The sequence below is a fragment of the Bombus bifarius genome, unplaced genomic scaffold (genome assembly GCF_011952205.1).
Source record: "Bombus bifarius isolate JDL3187 unplaced genomic scaffold, Bbif_JDL3187 scf7180000009145, whole genome shotgun sequence".
In the NCBI taxonomy this organism is placed as follows: domain Eukaryota; kingdom Metazoa; phylum Arthropoda; class Insecta; order Hymenoptera; family Apidae; genus Bombus; species Bombus bifarius.
In genome coordinates, this window is record NW_022884930.1 from 282,739 (window position 1) to 301,044 (window position 18,306).

Below are 18,306 nucleotides of genomic sequence, written 5' to 3' on the forward strand. Positions count from 1 at the left end.
TTTCTCTTTAACGTTTTTTAGCAGCCTGTGAACTCGCTCTTACAACGAATAACGAAATACGACGTTTGCGTGTATAAAAGGCAGTTGCCTCTTCGATATACGATTAATTACAGTAGTTCTAAACCGCAAGCGCGAAAAAGAAGAAAACGTAAGCGTAAAATATCTTGACAAAGGTACATTAATATTTTTAGTTTCGATTGGCAACACAGTTTCCTTTTACGTAAAGTAAAATGTGTATATATATATATATAGATGGAAAACCTAAACGATTGGATTCGTAATATCTTAGAAAACTTCTTTCTTATCCACGCGTTCGAGTCGTCGAATATTTATGCTGTGTACGTATACATACAGTTTGAAGCTTTGTTCGTCGATCTGGAAACGATGATTCTCGATTTCGTGGTCTCGATTTCCCATTCTCATTGAAAACGAAACGCGGCGTAACAAGAATAAGTAACAGACAGGAAAAATTGAAGAAAAAACGAGTTGAAAGTTCCGTGAAACGGTGGTGTTGCTAACGAAAAGAAAAATATTAAATCGTAAGAAACGAAAGCACGATCGTGACATTTGCGAGATCTATTTGAATAATCACCTTTACGATTTCCTTCGTTTCTGCGAGATCAAAATTGCGCGCACTAGCGATCATCCTTGTACGATACGAGATCTTTCCTCGATCGATACTCGATAGTTCAGACGTAATGGACATTTGGTTAGCAAAGTATTCGCGAAATATCTCGTATAACGGTAAAACAAATACTCGATACGATAAACGAAAGACGTAGCTACGCTACCCTTTTCGTCATTCGCTTAACTAGGCTAGAACGACGAGGCGCGTATTCCTCTTTATCACCCTTCCATCCTGTTTTTCTCTTTTGCAACTCGCGTTACGCCAAGATAATTTGTAGTATTATAATAGAAGTAATATGTCGACGGGATCGCGACTCGCTCGGACATATAGAACCTCGTGAATCGTTATACAAGCTACGAAGAAACTCTTTCGTTACGTCGATCGAAGATTGGTAAAAAATTCAGGAAGTTACGCGTTATAGAACTCGTTTGTAATAATAGAAATCGTCTGCGCGCTCGTTCGCGACTCGGAAGAAGATTTGGCCGAGAAAAGTTTCAACTTTTAATTGGAATCCGTCGAGGATAAATGTCTTAGGACGCGATCGAAAGAAATCGATGGTCAGATATGGCCACAAACAATTTTTCGTGTTCTTAATGGATAAAGAAAGGCGACTAACCGGTTCTTTTCCTAAGTCTCGAGTATTATTTCGAGGAAATAAAATTATCAACGCGCAAAATACAAGTATAAAAACACATCCATTCGGATCGTGTTAGAAAAGTTGTAAGAAATCACCGGACAGACGTTCTTACGACTTTACGAATCTTACGAGTCCTCGAACGTCGCAGGATTCTTGCAACTACCTAAACCTCTTTGTTCCATCGACGACGATCGATTTATAGATCGCTGTAATTATTCGATTTAACGCGTCGTCGATCCTGCAACGAAAGTCGAACACTTTGAGAGAAATTCATTTCGATGGGCGCTAGACGATATTTTTCAGAAGCACATAGACGTCGGTTATCTTCATTTTCTTTCTTCTTTCTTATCTCTTCGCTCGCGTAACGTCTATACTTTCGGGGATCTACGATATCGAGAGAACGAAGAACATTCCGAGGCAATTAGAACTTTAAACACGGCGAGTTCTCGCATTGACTACCCATCGGAACGGGTGCGCTAAACGTTTACTAAAAATAGCTTATATAAAACATTTGTTTGGGAGAAATAGAACCTTCTACTTATCTTTTCTCTATCTCTTCCTTTTTACCCCTTTATATAATCGGCATTTACACTTTCGATCGCTTATTATAATAAAAATACTATATAGACGTGGACCTTGCACTTACGGATCACGACTTCTTTAATTTTCTTTTCTTTTTTTTTTTTTTTTAACTTTTCGTTCGATATAATCGTATTTTGAAATTAGTTTGCTCTGTCATCTCGTTTGTACTGCTCTAAATGTACTATACTTTCTTATCTTCTTTCTCTTTTTTTTTTTCTTCTTTTTCTTTTGGGAAGACTTTAGTGACGAATGACGGTTGTACGCTTCCCTTTTTTCCTTTCTTCCTTTTTCTCTTTTTTCTTTTTTTTCTTCTTGAAGAAATAAGTCACGATCTGTTTTGCTCGCGCAGGTTCGAAGAGTCCTCTCTCGATAAGAGCGTAACTTCTACTCTTAAAATACGTTTTCAATAGGAAAAACATATATAGATATAAAAAATACGAGTGAAATCCTATAACGAGTAAAAAAATAAACGAATAAACGATTTCCTAAAGTAGAACGAGAGAAAAAGAACGTCGAAACGAATTTACACGATCAGACCTTTTTTCCTTCGAATTGTCTCTCGCGAGCATATACATCGGACAGGACAATGGAATTTGTACTCGGTGACGCTCGATCGTAATCGGCTATACGAACGACGATTCGATCGTCGTAATCGCAATGTCGAGGACACGATGGACGTGATTTTCGCGCGATAGAATACGTCGCTCGGAACAAAAATTATCGCGCGTACAGGCTTTTCTCGGATGCGAGCACTGGATCGCGAACCGAATCGGAAAAAACAGGCGCGACACAACGGAACGCTCGTTACGCGATAGAGAATTACCATTCGCTCTGCTACACGACTCCGGCAAGACGATACCGTATTTACAAATTGGTTGGCACTTTCTTCGGTCTGGAGAGTAGATCTGGCGGCGGGAATGCGATTGATTCCGACGCGTGGTCAACCGAGAGAATTTCGAGCGCGAACGCGGTTCGAACGAGGATACTCGAACGCTCGTTCGCGTGTTCCGTCTTTCGGCACTTTTTTAACTTTAAATTTAAATCTTCTCGAATTAGCAGATATTTTCGTGTATCTTGTTGTCGTTGAAGTTGTCGTAACTTTTACCCGAAAGAAGAGATTTAATCGCACAGCTGAATGGAAATCGGAGTGAGAAACGTAGAAATTAGACAGAGTGACGACCGATGAAATATCGATTCTATACATCTTATTCTAGTGTTTGCACGCACACGCACACACGATAAATACAACGGTCAACGCGTATCAAAAAGACACGCGGTGCTACGTAGAGAAGGTGGCTATACTTTTCAAATAGAAAGTCAAATTCTAGGAAAACACCACTCGAAAACTTTTATCGAATTTTTACATAAATTTTCATTTAAATATTTTATCAGAAACCACTCTGTACAAGTTCGCTCGAAATCTTTCGGAAAACGACGGAGATATTTCATCAGACGAGCATCTCGAACGTTCGAGGCGTCTCGTTCCAAGCAATGTAAGAAATTTCAGTTTCTATGATACACACGTTACTACGAGTATGTACAACGACTACGAACAGTTAATTTCCACGTCGCCTACATCGCACGAACGATGATTTTATCATCATACTCTCTCTCTCATACTCTCTCTCTCTCCTTTCCCTCGTTAAATTTCTTATTTACGAAGTTGAACACAATTATCGAGAATCTTCGATCACGATAGATTCGGAAATAATAGCGATGTACGCGTATCGTGTACTCGATTTCCTCTTCCAAGGAGTTCTCCTAAGATTCTTCTTTCTTCGTTCTCCTTATATGCTTCTATCTTCTAACTTGACGTTGCGCGACTAACAGTTGCGTCGATCAGAGTTCGGTCGTGAAGAAAGATTCGGTAGGATCGAGGAGATGTTCGAATCGACGTGCACGAACGACGACGAAGCGGAGACGTTTTATGTGCGTTGTATAAAGTGGTCCAGTATCGCGTAACGAAGCATCGAATTTGCCCGCGTATACGTTCGAAATTGCAATCGACGTATTCGTGGCGGAGACGCGACCCCGATTCCACCGATTATGTTCAGCGTCGCTTCACCTACGTCTGAGGTAGAGTAATTCGGGAAAGAGAACGAAGTGGAGTGTCACCGTTGGATGACGCAGAGTAGCAGAGAAACCTTTGGCAGTATAACGTTCGCTCCTTTCTTCACCCGATTCCAAGTGTCCGCGATCGCATGGTCGCCGTTGCTCCCCTTTCGTGCTCCGCCATTACTTTGCTCCTGGTATCTTGCTCAACACCTGCAAACGATTCGAACGTTCGAACGTTATTTCGCGTGGAAACTTTACGCGATCAACGAAATGAAATCAAGTACGATCAAAGGCGCGCCGCTTTGCGATCACGCCACCGTCATATCCGATACGTTAGATATTTTTTCGCCATTATTCTTGTCGATTTAACCGAAACGATAGAAAGATCGTCTCTAAATAGGGAAATTGATTGACTGAAATTTAAACTGCGATCCTTAATCTCCAAATTCTCAAGCGCTCGTTAGAATATTTAGCAGAGTAAAGCGAGCGAGGATTAAGAGCGAACGTTGCGTCAACGCAGCATTTCGATCGCGATCTTCGTTCGGTTAACGTAGATCGTAGATAACCGAACGGTTTAACATACCTTTGGTTATTATCTTACGAAAATTTTACGAAACAGCAACGATCGGAATACTCGCGACGGCACTGCGATGAATTATATCTTTGAAATCATTTTTTTGTTATTTCGTGTTTTAAAGTTGGCGCTGGTTCTATCGAAAACGGTAATTTCGATAGCGCGCGTTATCTGTATGCAGATAACCAGCGGGCCAGTGGCCTCTAGAACGTACTTTTGAAAGATCTACACCGGTCAGTGCTTGGACAGCTGGAGGTACTTGCCCCACAAGGCGCGTAATTTCACCGCTGGTCGTATCGCTTCCGCCCAGAAGCACGATTTCCTCTGTTCTCGCTAACGGCGCGGCCACCTCCGCGGCAATCTGCAAAAATATATATATCACAGTCGATAGTACGTTTGTTCGTACATACGCGCTACCAAGCATAGGATTTTTACTTTCTTTCTTTCGCTTAAGATCGAATCATCGTCGCGATCTCTTACCTTCGGCAAAGCGTTCAGAGCAATGTTGAGAATAGCAGCCTCGCCGTACTTCTTGTAGACGGCGGCTTTCATTCGCATACGTTCGGCTTCCGACATTCCAACCGCCTCTAGAGCCTGGGCCTCGGCTCCCCCGATCAAACGAATCCTCTCGGCTTCGGCTATGGCCGCGTTTACCGTTTGCGTTCTAAAAACCAAGAAAATTCGCATCGTCGTATCGTTGTCGTATTTTGATCATCCGTGTTTCGACGTTCGCGAGTCGTAGGCGCTAAGGATATTTCGATACGAGTCAAAGTTACCTTTTCCCTTCGGCCACTTTGCCAATTTTGTAATGTTCAGCTTCCGCGGGTAATCTCACGGTGCTCTGAAGCTCGTGTTCCTTGCGACGTACCTCCTGTTCCTCTACTTCGATCTGTTTGCGCCTCTCCACGATCTCTATCTGAATCTCTTCGTTTCGTATCCGTTGCCTTATTTTCGCCGCTTGAAGCTCGTAAGCCAATTGCGCCTCCGCTTTCTATATATCGATCAAATCGGTTTTCATTCGAATTCGCGTCTAACTACGACCACAGAGAGGGTACGCTTCGTCCAAAGCGCTACTTACCGCCGTGTTCACTTCTTGGTCGAAATTCGCTTTCTGTAACTGGAAGAGTCTCGCGTTGTCCTCGATCTTCGTGTCGGTATTGTACTTTATGTCCATCGCTGCTTTCTCGCATTCAGCTTCCTATCGATTCGCGCACGAAATAAAGTAAATACGTTTCCACTCTAGATAAATATACGGTATGCGGTACAACGGTATCGGACCGAACAACAGGTACATACGTGCAAGCGTGAGCGAGCTAACTTCTCGTGGAAAAACGAGAAAATATAGAATACAATTTTTTGAAATAGAGTAACGAATAAATTTGAACGTTTATCCTACTCGCGTCGCGTACCGGATCAATTTCGATTTCCATTTCGATTTCTCGATGATTTTCTAATACGTTGTCGGGGGCGCGATTTCGAATAACTTTTTCCTATACGTGCAACCAAACGATAAAATGTCGAACGGTTCCTAGTTTCCGAGATATTTTTGAATTATAATTGAACTTGCACCGAATTCGCGCGTATAAAGCTTCGACATCGTTGGGCATCTTCGACGCGAAGTTCCCTTGTAAGCGTCTAATTTTTCTCTAAGCTAGTCCACGGCTTCGTTCAGCGACTCTGTTGTCTGCGACTCTCTCTCTCTCTTTTTTTTTTAAGATACTGCATCACAGTCAAGGAGATCGCTCTTGTTTAAAAAAAAAAAAGACTGCCAAACAGACGAACGCAAAAGGGCACGGGCTAATTTCGAGTGGACACAGAATCTCTGAAACGGAGCTCGATCTAGCCGTTTAAAGGGAAATGTTATTCGGAGGTTTTCTCGAAGACCAAGCGTCGAACGAACAAATTTTATCGCGTGTTTTCTTCTTATTTTTCCACAAGGGATACCTTATTACGGTCGCAACACGACCGATGTATGTACACGTAGGCGGTCGGATACAGTATAGTCTACGACGATTATACGTGCGATCGTATCTGGGTCGCACGCTCCTATATAGAGCTTTGCGTATGAACGTACCCGAATGCCAGCGTCGCGGTTCGCCTCGGCGACGCCAACGTCGGCGTCCCGTTTAACAGCCGCAGTTTGCGCTTTGCCAAGCGAAGCCAAGTATTGAACGTCGTCGTAGACGTCTTTTATCGTAAACGATAGAATTTCGATGCCCATGCGACCGACGTCTGGCGCGGCCACCTCTCTCACTAGCGTCGCGAATTGATCTCGATCTTTGTACACCTCCTCCACCGATAGCGTGCCTGAAAGTTTTTCCAATTTTTCCTCGTCGTTTCGATATCGTACGCATCTTACGAGATACTTTCGTCAGCTTTAAACTTTTTCCAATTCCATGCGCTGCGATATCGTTGTCCGTAAAACTGCGTAAGCTCGAAGGTAAAAGATTTGTAGTTTCGAGGTTTACGAGGTTCGCGTTCCACTTGCTCGAAACAGCCGAAGCATCTTTAACTACCGCGAAACGGTGCGAGGTATAGATACTCGATCGGCAAAGTACAAGATAGCTGCGCCGAAATTACCATTCCGTCGTGCCAGATGCAAAGACGACAGAGGGCCGTTATCGCTTCGAGAACGTTACAAATATTATGGCTATCGATTCGAAACGTCTGGCTGTTGTACAAAAGTTAAACTACGAGAAGTTAAAAGCGCGTATTCCAGAAATACTAGAATTTCGTCTTTTCGTTTTTCGCACAAATTACGATAGCATCTGTGAAAAAGCGCGAATACTTGAGCGGCAGAGTCGAAGATCTTCCAACTTTTAGCGCGATTGTCGCAAAAATTTACCTAGTATCGCACGAAGATGACCCTCTAGGGTAGATAGGATGGTCGATTTGATTTCGTAAACGCTCTTTCCTAGAAATTGTTCGCTGGCAGTGTGTAAAAGCTCGTCCGCCTTCATGATCTTGCACTGTGCTACTCCAGTGACGGTCAACGGCACACCTTGCGCGGTTTCTACGTTTTCGCAGACAGGGTTCAGTGTCATAACCTCGAGGGACAATCGCTGGACGTCGGTAACGAACCACCATGTGAAGGCGTAGCCACCGACGATCGTTCTCTTCTTCATGGACCCGCAACATCCTCCTAAAAACACAATCGAGAAGGAAATTTAGTTCGTCTTTGTATCGATGAAATCCAAACTTTGTCCATTCTTTTCAGGTATCCGACCTAGAAGACAACGATCATCAAATTGTAAACTTATTTAGTTCGAGCGAAATTTAAATAAATCGCGCTCGAATAATCCGTCGTTTAAGTCGAAATAATTCGATTACTTGTTATGGTACGTTTTGTAAATATCGCGGTAAAATCATGGTAGTAAACGAGAACGATCTCTGTAACCGTAGCAGACTGCGGATGTACGGTTGTACGGTGTTGCGTTCAACAGAAACGGAAATTGTTCGAATACCGAGTAATAGGCGTTGGCGTGCGCGAACCATCGTAAGTCGCTTCAAATTTCTTCTAAAAGCACGGTAATTACGACCGATGCGTATTTAAAAGTAGAAAGCATCGCGAACTTTAGGTAGAAAGTACGACTTGTTACGTAGGGTGAATCATCGCGGTCGCGATAAACATCGTCTCCTTTTCGAATCGGATTACCTTTCGCGATAGAAACTTTGAAGAAAATAATAAACGGCGAGCACCGAGCAAGCGTTTGACGAGCCGAGCTCGTCGCGAGGCTCAATTCCAATTTAAACGACTGTTTCCATCGGATGTCCATGAATCGTAAAAGCGGCTGTTTCATCGATCGCCCCGACCCCTTAAACGACGACGAGAAAAGCGACGGATTAAAACGACGAGTTTAATGAAATTCGACCGAACGGGCGAACTTCTTTCACGTCGTTTGTCAGGATACAACGGATTCGATTTGTAATTCAACGATCGTTAAACGTAACGAGGATGTTGTTGCGACAGTAAGTAGGTCATTGTTGTACGGCAGCCGGTGGCGTTGCGTCGCCGACTTTTTACCGTAAGTCCATCGGGTGACGTCAAAGGTGATTCCTCGAACGCAGGATATCGCGTTCACCGCGAACGTGACGCGTAGCACGTAATCTACTATCTCGGAAATGAGAAAAGAAACGTTCGATAGCTTTCGAATCTCTTTGCCTCTGTTTTTCGCTACAGCTTACCTACGTACGCGGATATAGATTTTTCGTTTGCTTCCGAGCGGATAATAAATATAGGTCAGGGGAAAAAAGTTAACCTCGCGAAGAGTGGGACAAGCTCGGAAAGATAGCGATTAAACGAAATAACGTAAATAAATACCGATATTGCGCAAAGCGTGAGATTGGCAACGATCGAGGATCGTTAACGTCGCTCGCGTATGCTTGGAATACGTATCGAGAAATTTTCGTTCCCGTGTCACGGTGATTCAAATTCCGTTTACGGTACACTTTGGTGTTTCTAAATTCCATCGACGACGGTCCAGTCTCGCGGTCGTATCTTTTCTGGTTATTTACGTCAGAGCGCATCTCGAAACAACCTCGAAATAGAGAAAATACTCGAAACGTTGATGTTGACGACATATTTCAAGGTCGTCGTTAGCTAACTTATTACGTTTATTCTCTGAAACCGTTAAAGTTCGTTTACGCCACACCAGCGTAAAATGTACGCTTCTAGAGCAGAATAACGCGATAGTTCGTACAACGTCGGAACAAGCTACCGAAAGTACGAGTCGTATTCGACGCGATATCTGGCCGTATAAGCGATACTCCATAGTTTTGTAGGTATTTTTATTTTTCTTGGATGGAGAGGCGAGGCATTTTGCATCGCTGACCGAAGGAAGGAACATATGTGGAACACACGACTAGGACATGGAGAGTGATTCGACGTTTACCGAATTCCTCGGTGCAAACGTAAAGTTCCATTTCTACCGGGCGTAGACTAGAGACGGAAGAGTACGTTAGGCGAAGATGCGCGTCGAGAAAGAGCGCGAGAAGGGGCGAAAGAGAGGTCGAAGAAGAGAAGGAGGCGGAGGACCGTTATGCGGCACGTTCGACTTCGAAAGGTTCGTAACTTGTTCTTGTATTCCGCTACTCGGATCTCGATGAATCTATCGTGTGAAAAGTAGCGACAGGAGCAAGGTCGCGGTCAGTGTTACACCGTCTTTTAACCGGTCGCTCGTCGTATATCGAAACCATGGATCTTCCAAACAGTTAGTGATTTTCGTCGAGTTTCGCGACAGTTAAAGTTTGAGTTGTCGTTGAAAGAAGAAATTAAAAGTTCGAAACCTTTGCCGTTATAATGGACTGCAACGCGCTCGCGTTACGGGCTTCACCGACGTTTCGACAGTTGTTTCGTACACAAGTATTTAATCGTTCCTGTTCGATCGTTACGAAGAGCGCCGACCGAGTCTTTAACCCGTTTTGCCGAACTCGTTTCGAAATGACCGGAAAAAGTTCGTCGTTTCCGAAATTATCGATCTAACTTTGAAATATATCCTCGCAGAGGTTTTTTTTAGTATATCGAGTACTCGAAAAATCGGAAAAGTCGGAAGTGAGAAAAAAAAAAAAAAAGGAAGAAAAAGACGATGTAGCAACAAGAAAACTTCTTACGAAATCAGCGAATGAAGAAAGTCGGAGAATTCGTAAATCGTCGAGACACGTCGATCGCGATTAAAGAGCAAAGACCGCGTAGACCGTGGATTTACCGACTGCTACGATCTTTTAAGAATTAGAAAGAATCGATCGACTTTCGATCGTAATGGGTAACGCGAAATTGCGCGGATACTAGACGATTAAATATCGAAAGACCGGTAGTCGATGCAAGAAAGCGGTGACGCGACAAAAATCTTGTTTCTGGAGCACAAACTTGCAAGTGTATCGATTATTTAGAAGAAAAGAAGCTTCTAGATTCCACGCTATCCACCGTTCTTCGAGAAGTAGGTGAACAGGTACTGCTTTCCTTTTCAAACTCGTCAAAGTTTTATCGACTTGCCGAGATTTAAAAATTTCGTACACGGTGCAATTATCCAGCGTGTGGTAATACGTACGAACGGCAAACGACGATTCCGTGTGAAAAATAACCGAAGAGCGCAGCATAGCATTTCCTTTTTACGTGAGTTTTTTATGCCTGATCTTCGCTGACTATTTGTTCCTGGCGCGTGATTCATCGATTATCATATACGAAACCTCGAGCGTTTAGGAATAACTCGGAATACAAAAGACTCGAGGGACTTTGTTATACCACGCAAGTCATAAAGATTCCTTCCGTGGATTTGACCTCGATTAGCACGTGGTTTGTACAATTTAACCAACTGTCAATTCCGACCGAGCGGATCGTCCGAGTTTCCAATTCATCATAGGTCCTGTCAACGATCGTGTAACTTTGGTTAAACGCTATTCGGACAAACGAATAACCGGCCGTTGACCGACCGGCTGATCGGAGACAAACGCATACCTATATCCCGAAAGCTGCTTTTTCGTTATCGAAGAAATTCTCAAGACACGTTCGAGTCGTCGGTTTCGCCCGTTTTCGCGAGATTTTGCGCACGATCGCGCTATGTTTCGACAATAGGGTGTACGTGAGGATTTCCGCCACCGCGCTGACCGCGTTAGTGCAGAATTACTTAACAGCTGAAAGTTTCACGTGTCATTGATATTCCTCTCGTACGCACTCGACCCACGTGTGTAGTTGCCTCGCACTTTTCTTCGACCGATTTCTACGCGGCTGTGGATCGACTTCGATTCGACAGTATCGGGGGACAGGTCGACCAAGCCGGTCATCCCTGTGAATAACCGTGAGAATACAGTCGCGATTCTGTAGCGGTCGTTTCGTTGATAAGAAATACCGTGTTCGAAAATCGCGATACCGACACGAGTAGGTTGGATTTTTCATTTATCTTTAATTAAACAGTAGACGATCGGCAGTAAATCGATCGATGAAACTTATCCGAAAGTGATAGTTGCTGAGCGTACCGTAGATCCGAAAGCAACTTTGTAGAGATAAATAGAAAAACGAGTTACAGCGTTGAATAAATCTGATTTGATATTTAGATCGAAGTCGTAGCGAGTCTTGATAAATTACGAAATATTTAGAAATGAGGTTTGCCTTTTCACCTTAATATAGAAACGAACGAACTCGCCGACGATCTAACGTCGCGAAACTTGGTGTTACAGACGATCGATAGAACATGGGCATCGAAAGCGTTTTAACGGGAGGTTTGACCTCCGCATCCAGCGGACTATCGTGGTTCTTCCCGGTGCTCGCAGCGGCTCTCGTCTACTTCGAGTACGAAGTGATGGACAACGAAGCGCCACCGATTAATATACCTTCGGAAGTACTGCTGCCATCGTACGACTTTATCGTTATCGGATCTGGTTCCGCGGGTATGTTTTTCCTCGTCGATCGATATTACATTCTTTTATCCCGACTCTTTTTACGTTTACAGCCATCGGAACGTAAAAGTCTAGATACCGTTTCGTAGGAATATAAAACGTCGTAAAATAAAAACGTTGGCTGGAGGAATTTTGTCGACACGTTAAGACACATATCGTTAAAACGCGATACGCTTTATTCGCTTTCCTTAGTGAAGAAAATTTGACTATCCTTGTTGGATTTTTATTTAAAAAGCAAGCAAAAGAGAGTATCTGTATGGAAGTATGGAAATCTGTATGGAAATAGTAGGATTAATATCGTATTAACGTCAATAATGTCCTGGTATTTCGTTGGCGTTGGAAGAATTAGAGATTTCGTTAATTCCGATGTAATTTTATTCACCGATTTTTGTTTAAATTTCTTTCAGAGATACATCGACGATAATTATATCGACGTGAAAGTATAAATTAATAACGTAGCGGCAAAATGTATTTCTAGTTTCTTTGGTAAGGCAGATGCACAAAATTTGATAGGTATACGTAGATAGATTTGATAGAGGCTATTTTCTGGAAATTCTCTGTCAGCCAGCGAGATGAAATAAAAATTAAACGTTATTATCGTCTCGTAATAAATGCTAATACGATGACGCGATTAATCCTTCAAATTCGAACGAAAAGCTACGTTTGAAGATTTTTTTCTGTAATTAAAACTCGAATCGTTAACGCGATGTTCTTTTCGCTTTGTCCTCCAACTTTCCAGTTCGCATTTTTACGAAAGCTTTCTCGATCCACGTTCTTCCACTTCCTGTAAGATCTTGCATTTCACGGGTGACAGGTTCTTATCCGGTCCACGGTCTACAGCTTCGTCGTTCTTGTTTCAGGAAATGTTTCGCGAGTTTAACGGCGTTTCGTTCATTTTCTTTATATTTGCTTAGCGTCTCCCGATAGATTTCGCTCGCGTTTCTTAGCGTTTCGAATATACCTTCGAGGAAAGTTTCCTTTAACGATATCTCGATTCTACTCTCTGCTATTTCGTTTCTCTCTAACAAAACTTAGATCCTTGGATCGTCGTCGAAGCTTCTTTCAAGCAACCTCCTTAACGAGATTCGAATTTACGTAATTTATTATTTTTCAAACGTACGTCTCGCGTAAATTATTTTCACTGCGAATTTTCGTTAACTAGGCTCGCGTCACGATCCGATTTCGTAAATCTTCGTTAAGTTCTCGTAAACTTTGGCTGCAGGAGCCGTGGTAGCGAGTCGCCTGTCGGAAATAGAAAATTGGAACGTGCTCCTTCTAGAAGCTGGTGGTGATGAAACGGAAATCTCCGACGTTCCTCTTCTCGCCGGCTATCTGCAGCTCAGTCAATTAGACTGGCAGTACAAAACGGAACCCAACGGAGAAGCCTGTCTAGGTAAACGATATATTGCCAGGTTGATTATTTCAAGTTAGCAGATTTTAAAACTGCGGTTCTTTATGTATTCTCGTACAATTGAAATAACCAAGGGTGCAAAGGTTCGCAGAATGTGAATATAATATGCAAAAATATAGAAAATATTCAAAATAGAGTACGTATTGTAACGTTTGATAGACCAACGAACGAACTGATTAACGAACGAATCCGATTTATTTTCAATTTCTTTAATTACGTTCGTACGAATATAAAAATGCATAAATATCCGCAGTGTAATTCATCTACGGACAATCGTAAGAACGATCATCGAGATATCTTGGAAAATTTGTATTCCATATATCGATTTTTTGTTTTATTTTTATTTTTTTTTTTTTTTTGTCGCAACCACAGCGATGGAAGAGGGTCGCTGTAACTGGCCACGTGGGAAAGTGATCGGAGGCAGTAGCGTGCTCAACTACATGCTCTATCTTCGCGGCAACAAAAAAGACTATGACATATGGGAGCAGCTAGGCAATCCAGGCTGGTCTGCCAGGGACGCTCTCTATTATTTCAAAAAATCGGAGGACAACCAAAATCCCTATTTGGCCCGAACGCCGTATCATTCGACCGGGGGTTATCTAACCGTTCAAGAAGCACCGTGGCACACCCCGTTGGCCGCAGCGTTCGTTCAAGCAGGCCAAGAAATGGGCTACGAGAACAGAGATATTAACGGGGAACATCAAACCGGCTTTATGATCGCTCAGGGAACCATCAGACGCGGCAGTCGATGCTCCACGGCGAAGGCCTTCCTGCGACCAGCCAGGCTGCGCAAGAACTTACACGTCGCTATGCACGCGCAGGTCACCAAGATTTTAATAGACGCGAAATCGAGGAGGACTTACGGCGTGGAATTCGTCAGGGACGACAAGATGTTCCGTATTCGTGCTAAAAAGGAAGTGATCGTTTCCGGAGGTGCTATCAATAGCCCGCAATTGCTGATGTTGTCGGGAATCGGACCTAGAGATCACCTGCTACGACACGGGATACCGGTGATTCAGGATTTAAAAGTGGGAGAGAATCTGCAAGACCATGTCGGTTTGGGAGGTTTGACGTTCATGGTGAATCAACAGGTTTCGATGGTGGAGAAGAGGTTGCACAGCGTTCAAGCTGTGATGCAGTACGCCGTCTTTGGAGACGGTCCTCTGACCGTGCTGGGCGGTGTCGAAGGCCTAGGCTTCGTCAATACGAAGTACGTGAACGCCTCCGACGATTTCCCGGACATAGAACTTCATTTCGTATCAGGGTCGACGAACTCCGACGGTGGTAGGCACATCAGAAAGGTTCACGGATTGACGAAAAGATTCTACGACGCTGTATTCGGGCCCATCAGCGATAAGGACGTGTGGAGCGTGATTCCTATGCTTTTAAGGCCAAAAAGCAAAGGGGTTATCAAGCTTCGAAGTAAAAACCCTTTCGACCATCCTTTGATTTATCCGAACTACTTCAAGGAACCGGAAGATATCGCGACACTGGTCGAAGGAGTCAAAATAGCAATCGCCCTGAGTAGAACCGCTTCGTTCAGACGCTTCGGAAGCGAACTAAATTCGAAACAATTTCCTGGCTGCAAACACATTCCTATGTACAGCGACCCGTACTGGGAATGTATGATCAGGCACTATTCCGCCACCATCTATCATCCCGTGGGCACTTGCAAGATGGGTCCTTACTGGGATCCCGAGGCTGTGGTAGATCCTCAGCTACGAGTTTACGGAGTTACCGGACTCAGAGTCATCGACGCGTCTATAATGCCGAATTTAGTTAGCGGTAACACCAATGCGCCGATTATCATGATCGGCGAGAAGGGTTCCGACATGATAAAAGAATTCTGGTTGAAGAGAAGAGGCCGAGGGTGAACGTCGCGGTTCTCGTAGACTAATTTAAAGCGATCGTTTAAAGCGTCGGTGATACGCGATAAAAACGTTACCTCGAATCTTGCGTATCCCTGTACAGCTACGGTACAGAGATATAATTAAATTAAATGGATTAACCGCGTCGTTGATTTAAGATGCGAATAAAATAATTACTACGACCGCGTCGACGGTGGTACAAAGTTACACCAAGTTTTCGAGTACACGTAACGCGTAAGTGTCGACGCACGTTTTGCTGCTAAAGTAATAATATTCGTTGATCTTTCCCGACGAACTTGTACCATTTATGTACAGCGAAAGTTAATACAGCGGCATTCTATTTATTCCTCGAGTTATCGAGAGACAAATCGTACAGCGATCGAACCTTCGGTTTTTCGTTCGTGCGTTATCGTATCGTTATTGTAATTCAAAGTGTAAGCAAAGCAGCATAAAGGATGACAAAAGCGTACAAATAACAAAATCGTCGAAAGGAAAAGAGTTATTAACGACGTTGGTTACTCTCTTTTGAAATTGTCCTTGCTTTGATCTTTAAATGTACATAGTTTGCGATATACCTGATAGAACGTAGCCAATTTTTTGAACGGCGCGGCAAAATGTAAATTTTTCTTTTTAATGTAAATACTACGTATAGATTTATCGTATCGACACGAATAAAAGAAATCGAATTCTCGTTGCTTGTTTCGTAAATAATACGAATTATTTCCTTGTCCAGTTGTTTTCATTGTTGAAATGATTTTTGTACAGAGTTCCTTCCCGTCTCCCGTTCTAGATATTAGACGTGTCGTAGACCAACGGATACTAAAGCTCGGACAGAATCGTTGTCGATGACAACGGTTGTACGCCTTTAAAATATAGGCTAGCGTATTTAAAATAGCGACTAACAACGGTGAGGTGAAGTCTTCTTTATCACCGTGCTCCGGACTGCTTCCGGAACGCCTTCGGACGTAACGTTCCAAAATTGGTCTAAAAATACCGCGAAAGTCGATATTCTCGCGTCGAGAACCGGGCCATACGTGACGATACATTTCCTTTCAATCCCATTGGGAGTGATTCGATCAAATTGGTTCTATTTTTTTAAGCAAATATACGATCTCTTACGAAAGAGAGATTGGAAAATTAATTTTTACTTTTGACGACGATCGGTCAGCGTGCGCCCTGCGCAAAACGCTCTGGTTTCGAACGTTCGGAGAAGAAGGCAGATATCAGACGCTCGTCAACCTTCAACCAGTTCAGACATTCTCGTACAACGCAGATATTGTTCGATCATCGGACACTTTGGACATCCTTCGATCCTCGTACGAGACGGATGATCTTAAATACTTACATTTTCAAGGTACTCGTCGATTAGATATTCGCGATATTTATAAATATTCGATTCGAAGCAAATATATTCACTTCGGTCATTTCCTTTACATCGATTCCTTACACATTCGTACATCGTAGCTGATAACTTCAGTTATTACTTATTAGCATAACGTTCGTATCGACGCTGATTAGCGGGTTACCGGAGATTGACACGTTCTTGCGGTCTTTACGTGTATCCGCGGTGTACACCGAGTACCGCTAATGTTAATGGCATGTCGTATTTCAATATTTATATCTCGATAGCGAATGAAGCGAAAAACACGAGCTCTTAGCCGCGTGATTTATGAACGTTTCAATGCCAGATTATATGTTATTATAAAAAAAAAGAAAGAAAACAGATTTTCATATACAGGGTGGTTGGTAACTGGTGGTACAAGCGGGAAGGGTGTGATTCTACGCGAAAAAAGAAGTCGAAAATATAGAATAAACATTTTTCGTTCGAGGCTTTGTTTTCGAGAAAATCGACTTTGAATTTTCGCTCGGTACGCGTGCACTTTATCGCGTCTCGTTATAACGGATCTCACTGTAAATCGTTGTCTCGATGAAAAAATTAAAAAAGAAAATTTTTATTCTATATTTTCGACTTCTTTTTTCGCGTAGAATCACTCTCTTTCCGCTTGTACCATCAGTTACCAACCACCTTGCATATCTGTCGGTTATATTTTTTCAGATATTGTGCGTTAGGGTTATTAAAGCGGATGCACTTGATGTATCGTAACGTGCAAAGTTCTTAAGCCATCTGATACGATGATTTTACTATTTTACAAATCATATTTTTGGGTCGCATACTCAGAAATTCCGATAACTGAGATGTATGTATTTGTAATGTCGTTTCGTATCACCAATTACCCGTAACCGATAATCACGATTCTATTCCTTCTGATATTCACAAAGCACGGTCGGTCGACGAAATTTTAATCGATTAGGTATATCGATGTCGTCGATTATTTCCGCTGTTTCAATTACGTCGATTACGCACACGTATTTCGCATCCACTTTGTCGATCGCTGCAAAAGTCGTACTCGTACGTCTGAAAGCAATCGAAAAACAGCTGATCCAGCGATTCGTAACAATAGCGCAATGTCCCACGGTTTTGCATAGGCAATTTGTTCTCGAGCTTTGTCGGAATACCATCGTGTCGTCGTTCTGAGTGTGCCTGTAATATATAATTTTTGCCTGCACGATATAAAAGATTCGTCTAACTGTAATACATTTGGTTAAAAGACTACGCATGTACGCTAAATAGAAGCGATGTCGAACGATCGATATTTCGGGAAGCGTTCCGTTTGAAAGCGCCGCCTTTTCTAGACTGTAGCTACGATGTTACGATATATTAAGAATCTTTAAGTCAGTGTAGTTACAATGTTTCGCGTTTAAATAGGAAATAGCGCGAGAATCGTAGGACGGATTCGATTAAAGCATCGTACAAATTTTTCGGCACCGTTTTATAACAATTTGCGTTTAGTTTCATTTTCAGCTTCGAGCAACGGTGTTAAGGATTCGAACGATATGCTGGTAAGAACGAAATTTATCGATTCGTTGTCTTTAGGTATATCATTGGGTATCAACAAGGAGATAAAAGTAATTGTTAAAAAAAGAAAAATAAACAAAGTACACTTTCAGTTATATAATCTCGCCAAAAAAGTAGATTAAATTCGAGACGTTGAGTCATTTAGATTTATGACAAACGAAATGTTTCGAATTGTTTAAGAAACGGTCGAGCTTGCGAAAGCGTAACTTGCTTTGAAACTGTCGTGATTTGTTTGGCTTAAG

The 18,306-nt window shown here is 42.7% G+C and overlaps 2 protein-coding genes across 3 annotated transcripts in view; one reads left to right on the forward strand and one right to left on the reverse strand.

Annotated features, from left to right (window-relative positions):
• Window positions 1-3,169: 3,169 nt before the first annotated feature.
• The window catches only part of LOC117213925 (flotillin-2), an 87,664-nt gene continuing 72,527 nt past the window's right edge, over window positions 3,170-18,306 (reverse strand). The window contains exons 2-8 of the mRNA XM_033459650.1: window positions 7,322-7,618; window positions 6,551-6,783; window positions 5,555-5,674; window positions 5,253-5,467; window positions 4,957-5,140; window positions 4,691-4,837; window positions 3,170-4,112 (exon numbers count right to left, since the gene is read on the reverse strand). Coding sequence (XP_033315541.1) covers window positions 4,083-4,112; window positions 4,691-4,837; window positions 4,957-5,140; window positions 5,253-5,467; window positions 5,555-5,674; window positions 6,551-6,783; window positions 7,322-7,618 — 1,226 coding nt within the window. The 3' untranslated portion in view covers window positions 3,170-4,082. The remainder of the gene's footprint in view (window positions 4,113-4,690; window positions 4,838-4,956; window positions 5,141-5,252; window positions 5,468-5,554; window positions 5,675-6,550; window positions 6,784-7,321; window positions 7,619-18,306) is intronic.
• On the forward strand, window positions 9,250-15,509 carry LOC117213922 (glucose dehydrogenase [FAD, quinone]). Of its 2 annotated transcripts, none has more exons than XM_033459646.1 (4): window positions 9,250-9,539; window positions 11,650-11,859; window positions 13,091-13,261; window positions 13,652-15,509. In XM_033459646.1, exons 2-4 carry the CDS (start codon window positions 11,664-11,666, stop codon window positions 15,151-15,153), a joined length of 1,869 nt encoding a protein of 622 aa, XP_033315537.1. In that variant the 5' UTR covers window positions 9,250-9,539; window positions 11,650-11,663; the 3' UTR covers window positions 15,154-15,509. The 2 variants fall into 2 exon arrangements, with proteins under 2 accessions (XP_033315537.1, XP_033315536.1); XM_033459645.1 differs by lacking the exon at window positions 9,250-9,539 and adding an exon at window positions 10,047-10,424.

Bases quoted from the DNA above. Each gene is read 5' to 3' on its own strand.
- LOC117213922 (XM_033459646.1), top strand. From the start codon at position 11,664: ATGGGCATCGAAAGCGTTTTAACGGGAGGTTTGACCTCCGCATCCAGC. The intron at 11,860-13,090 runs GTATGTTTTTCC...CTTTGGCTGCAG, and splicing joins TATCGGATCTGGTTCCGCGG to GAGCCGTGGTAGCGAGTCGC. The intron at 13,262-13,651 runs GTAAACGATATA...TCGCAACCACAG, and splicing joins CAACGGAGAAGCCTGTCTAG to CGATGGAAGAGGGTCGCTGT.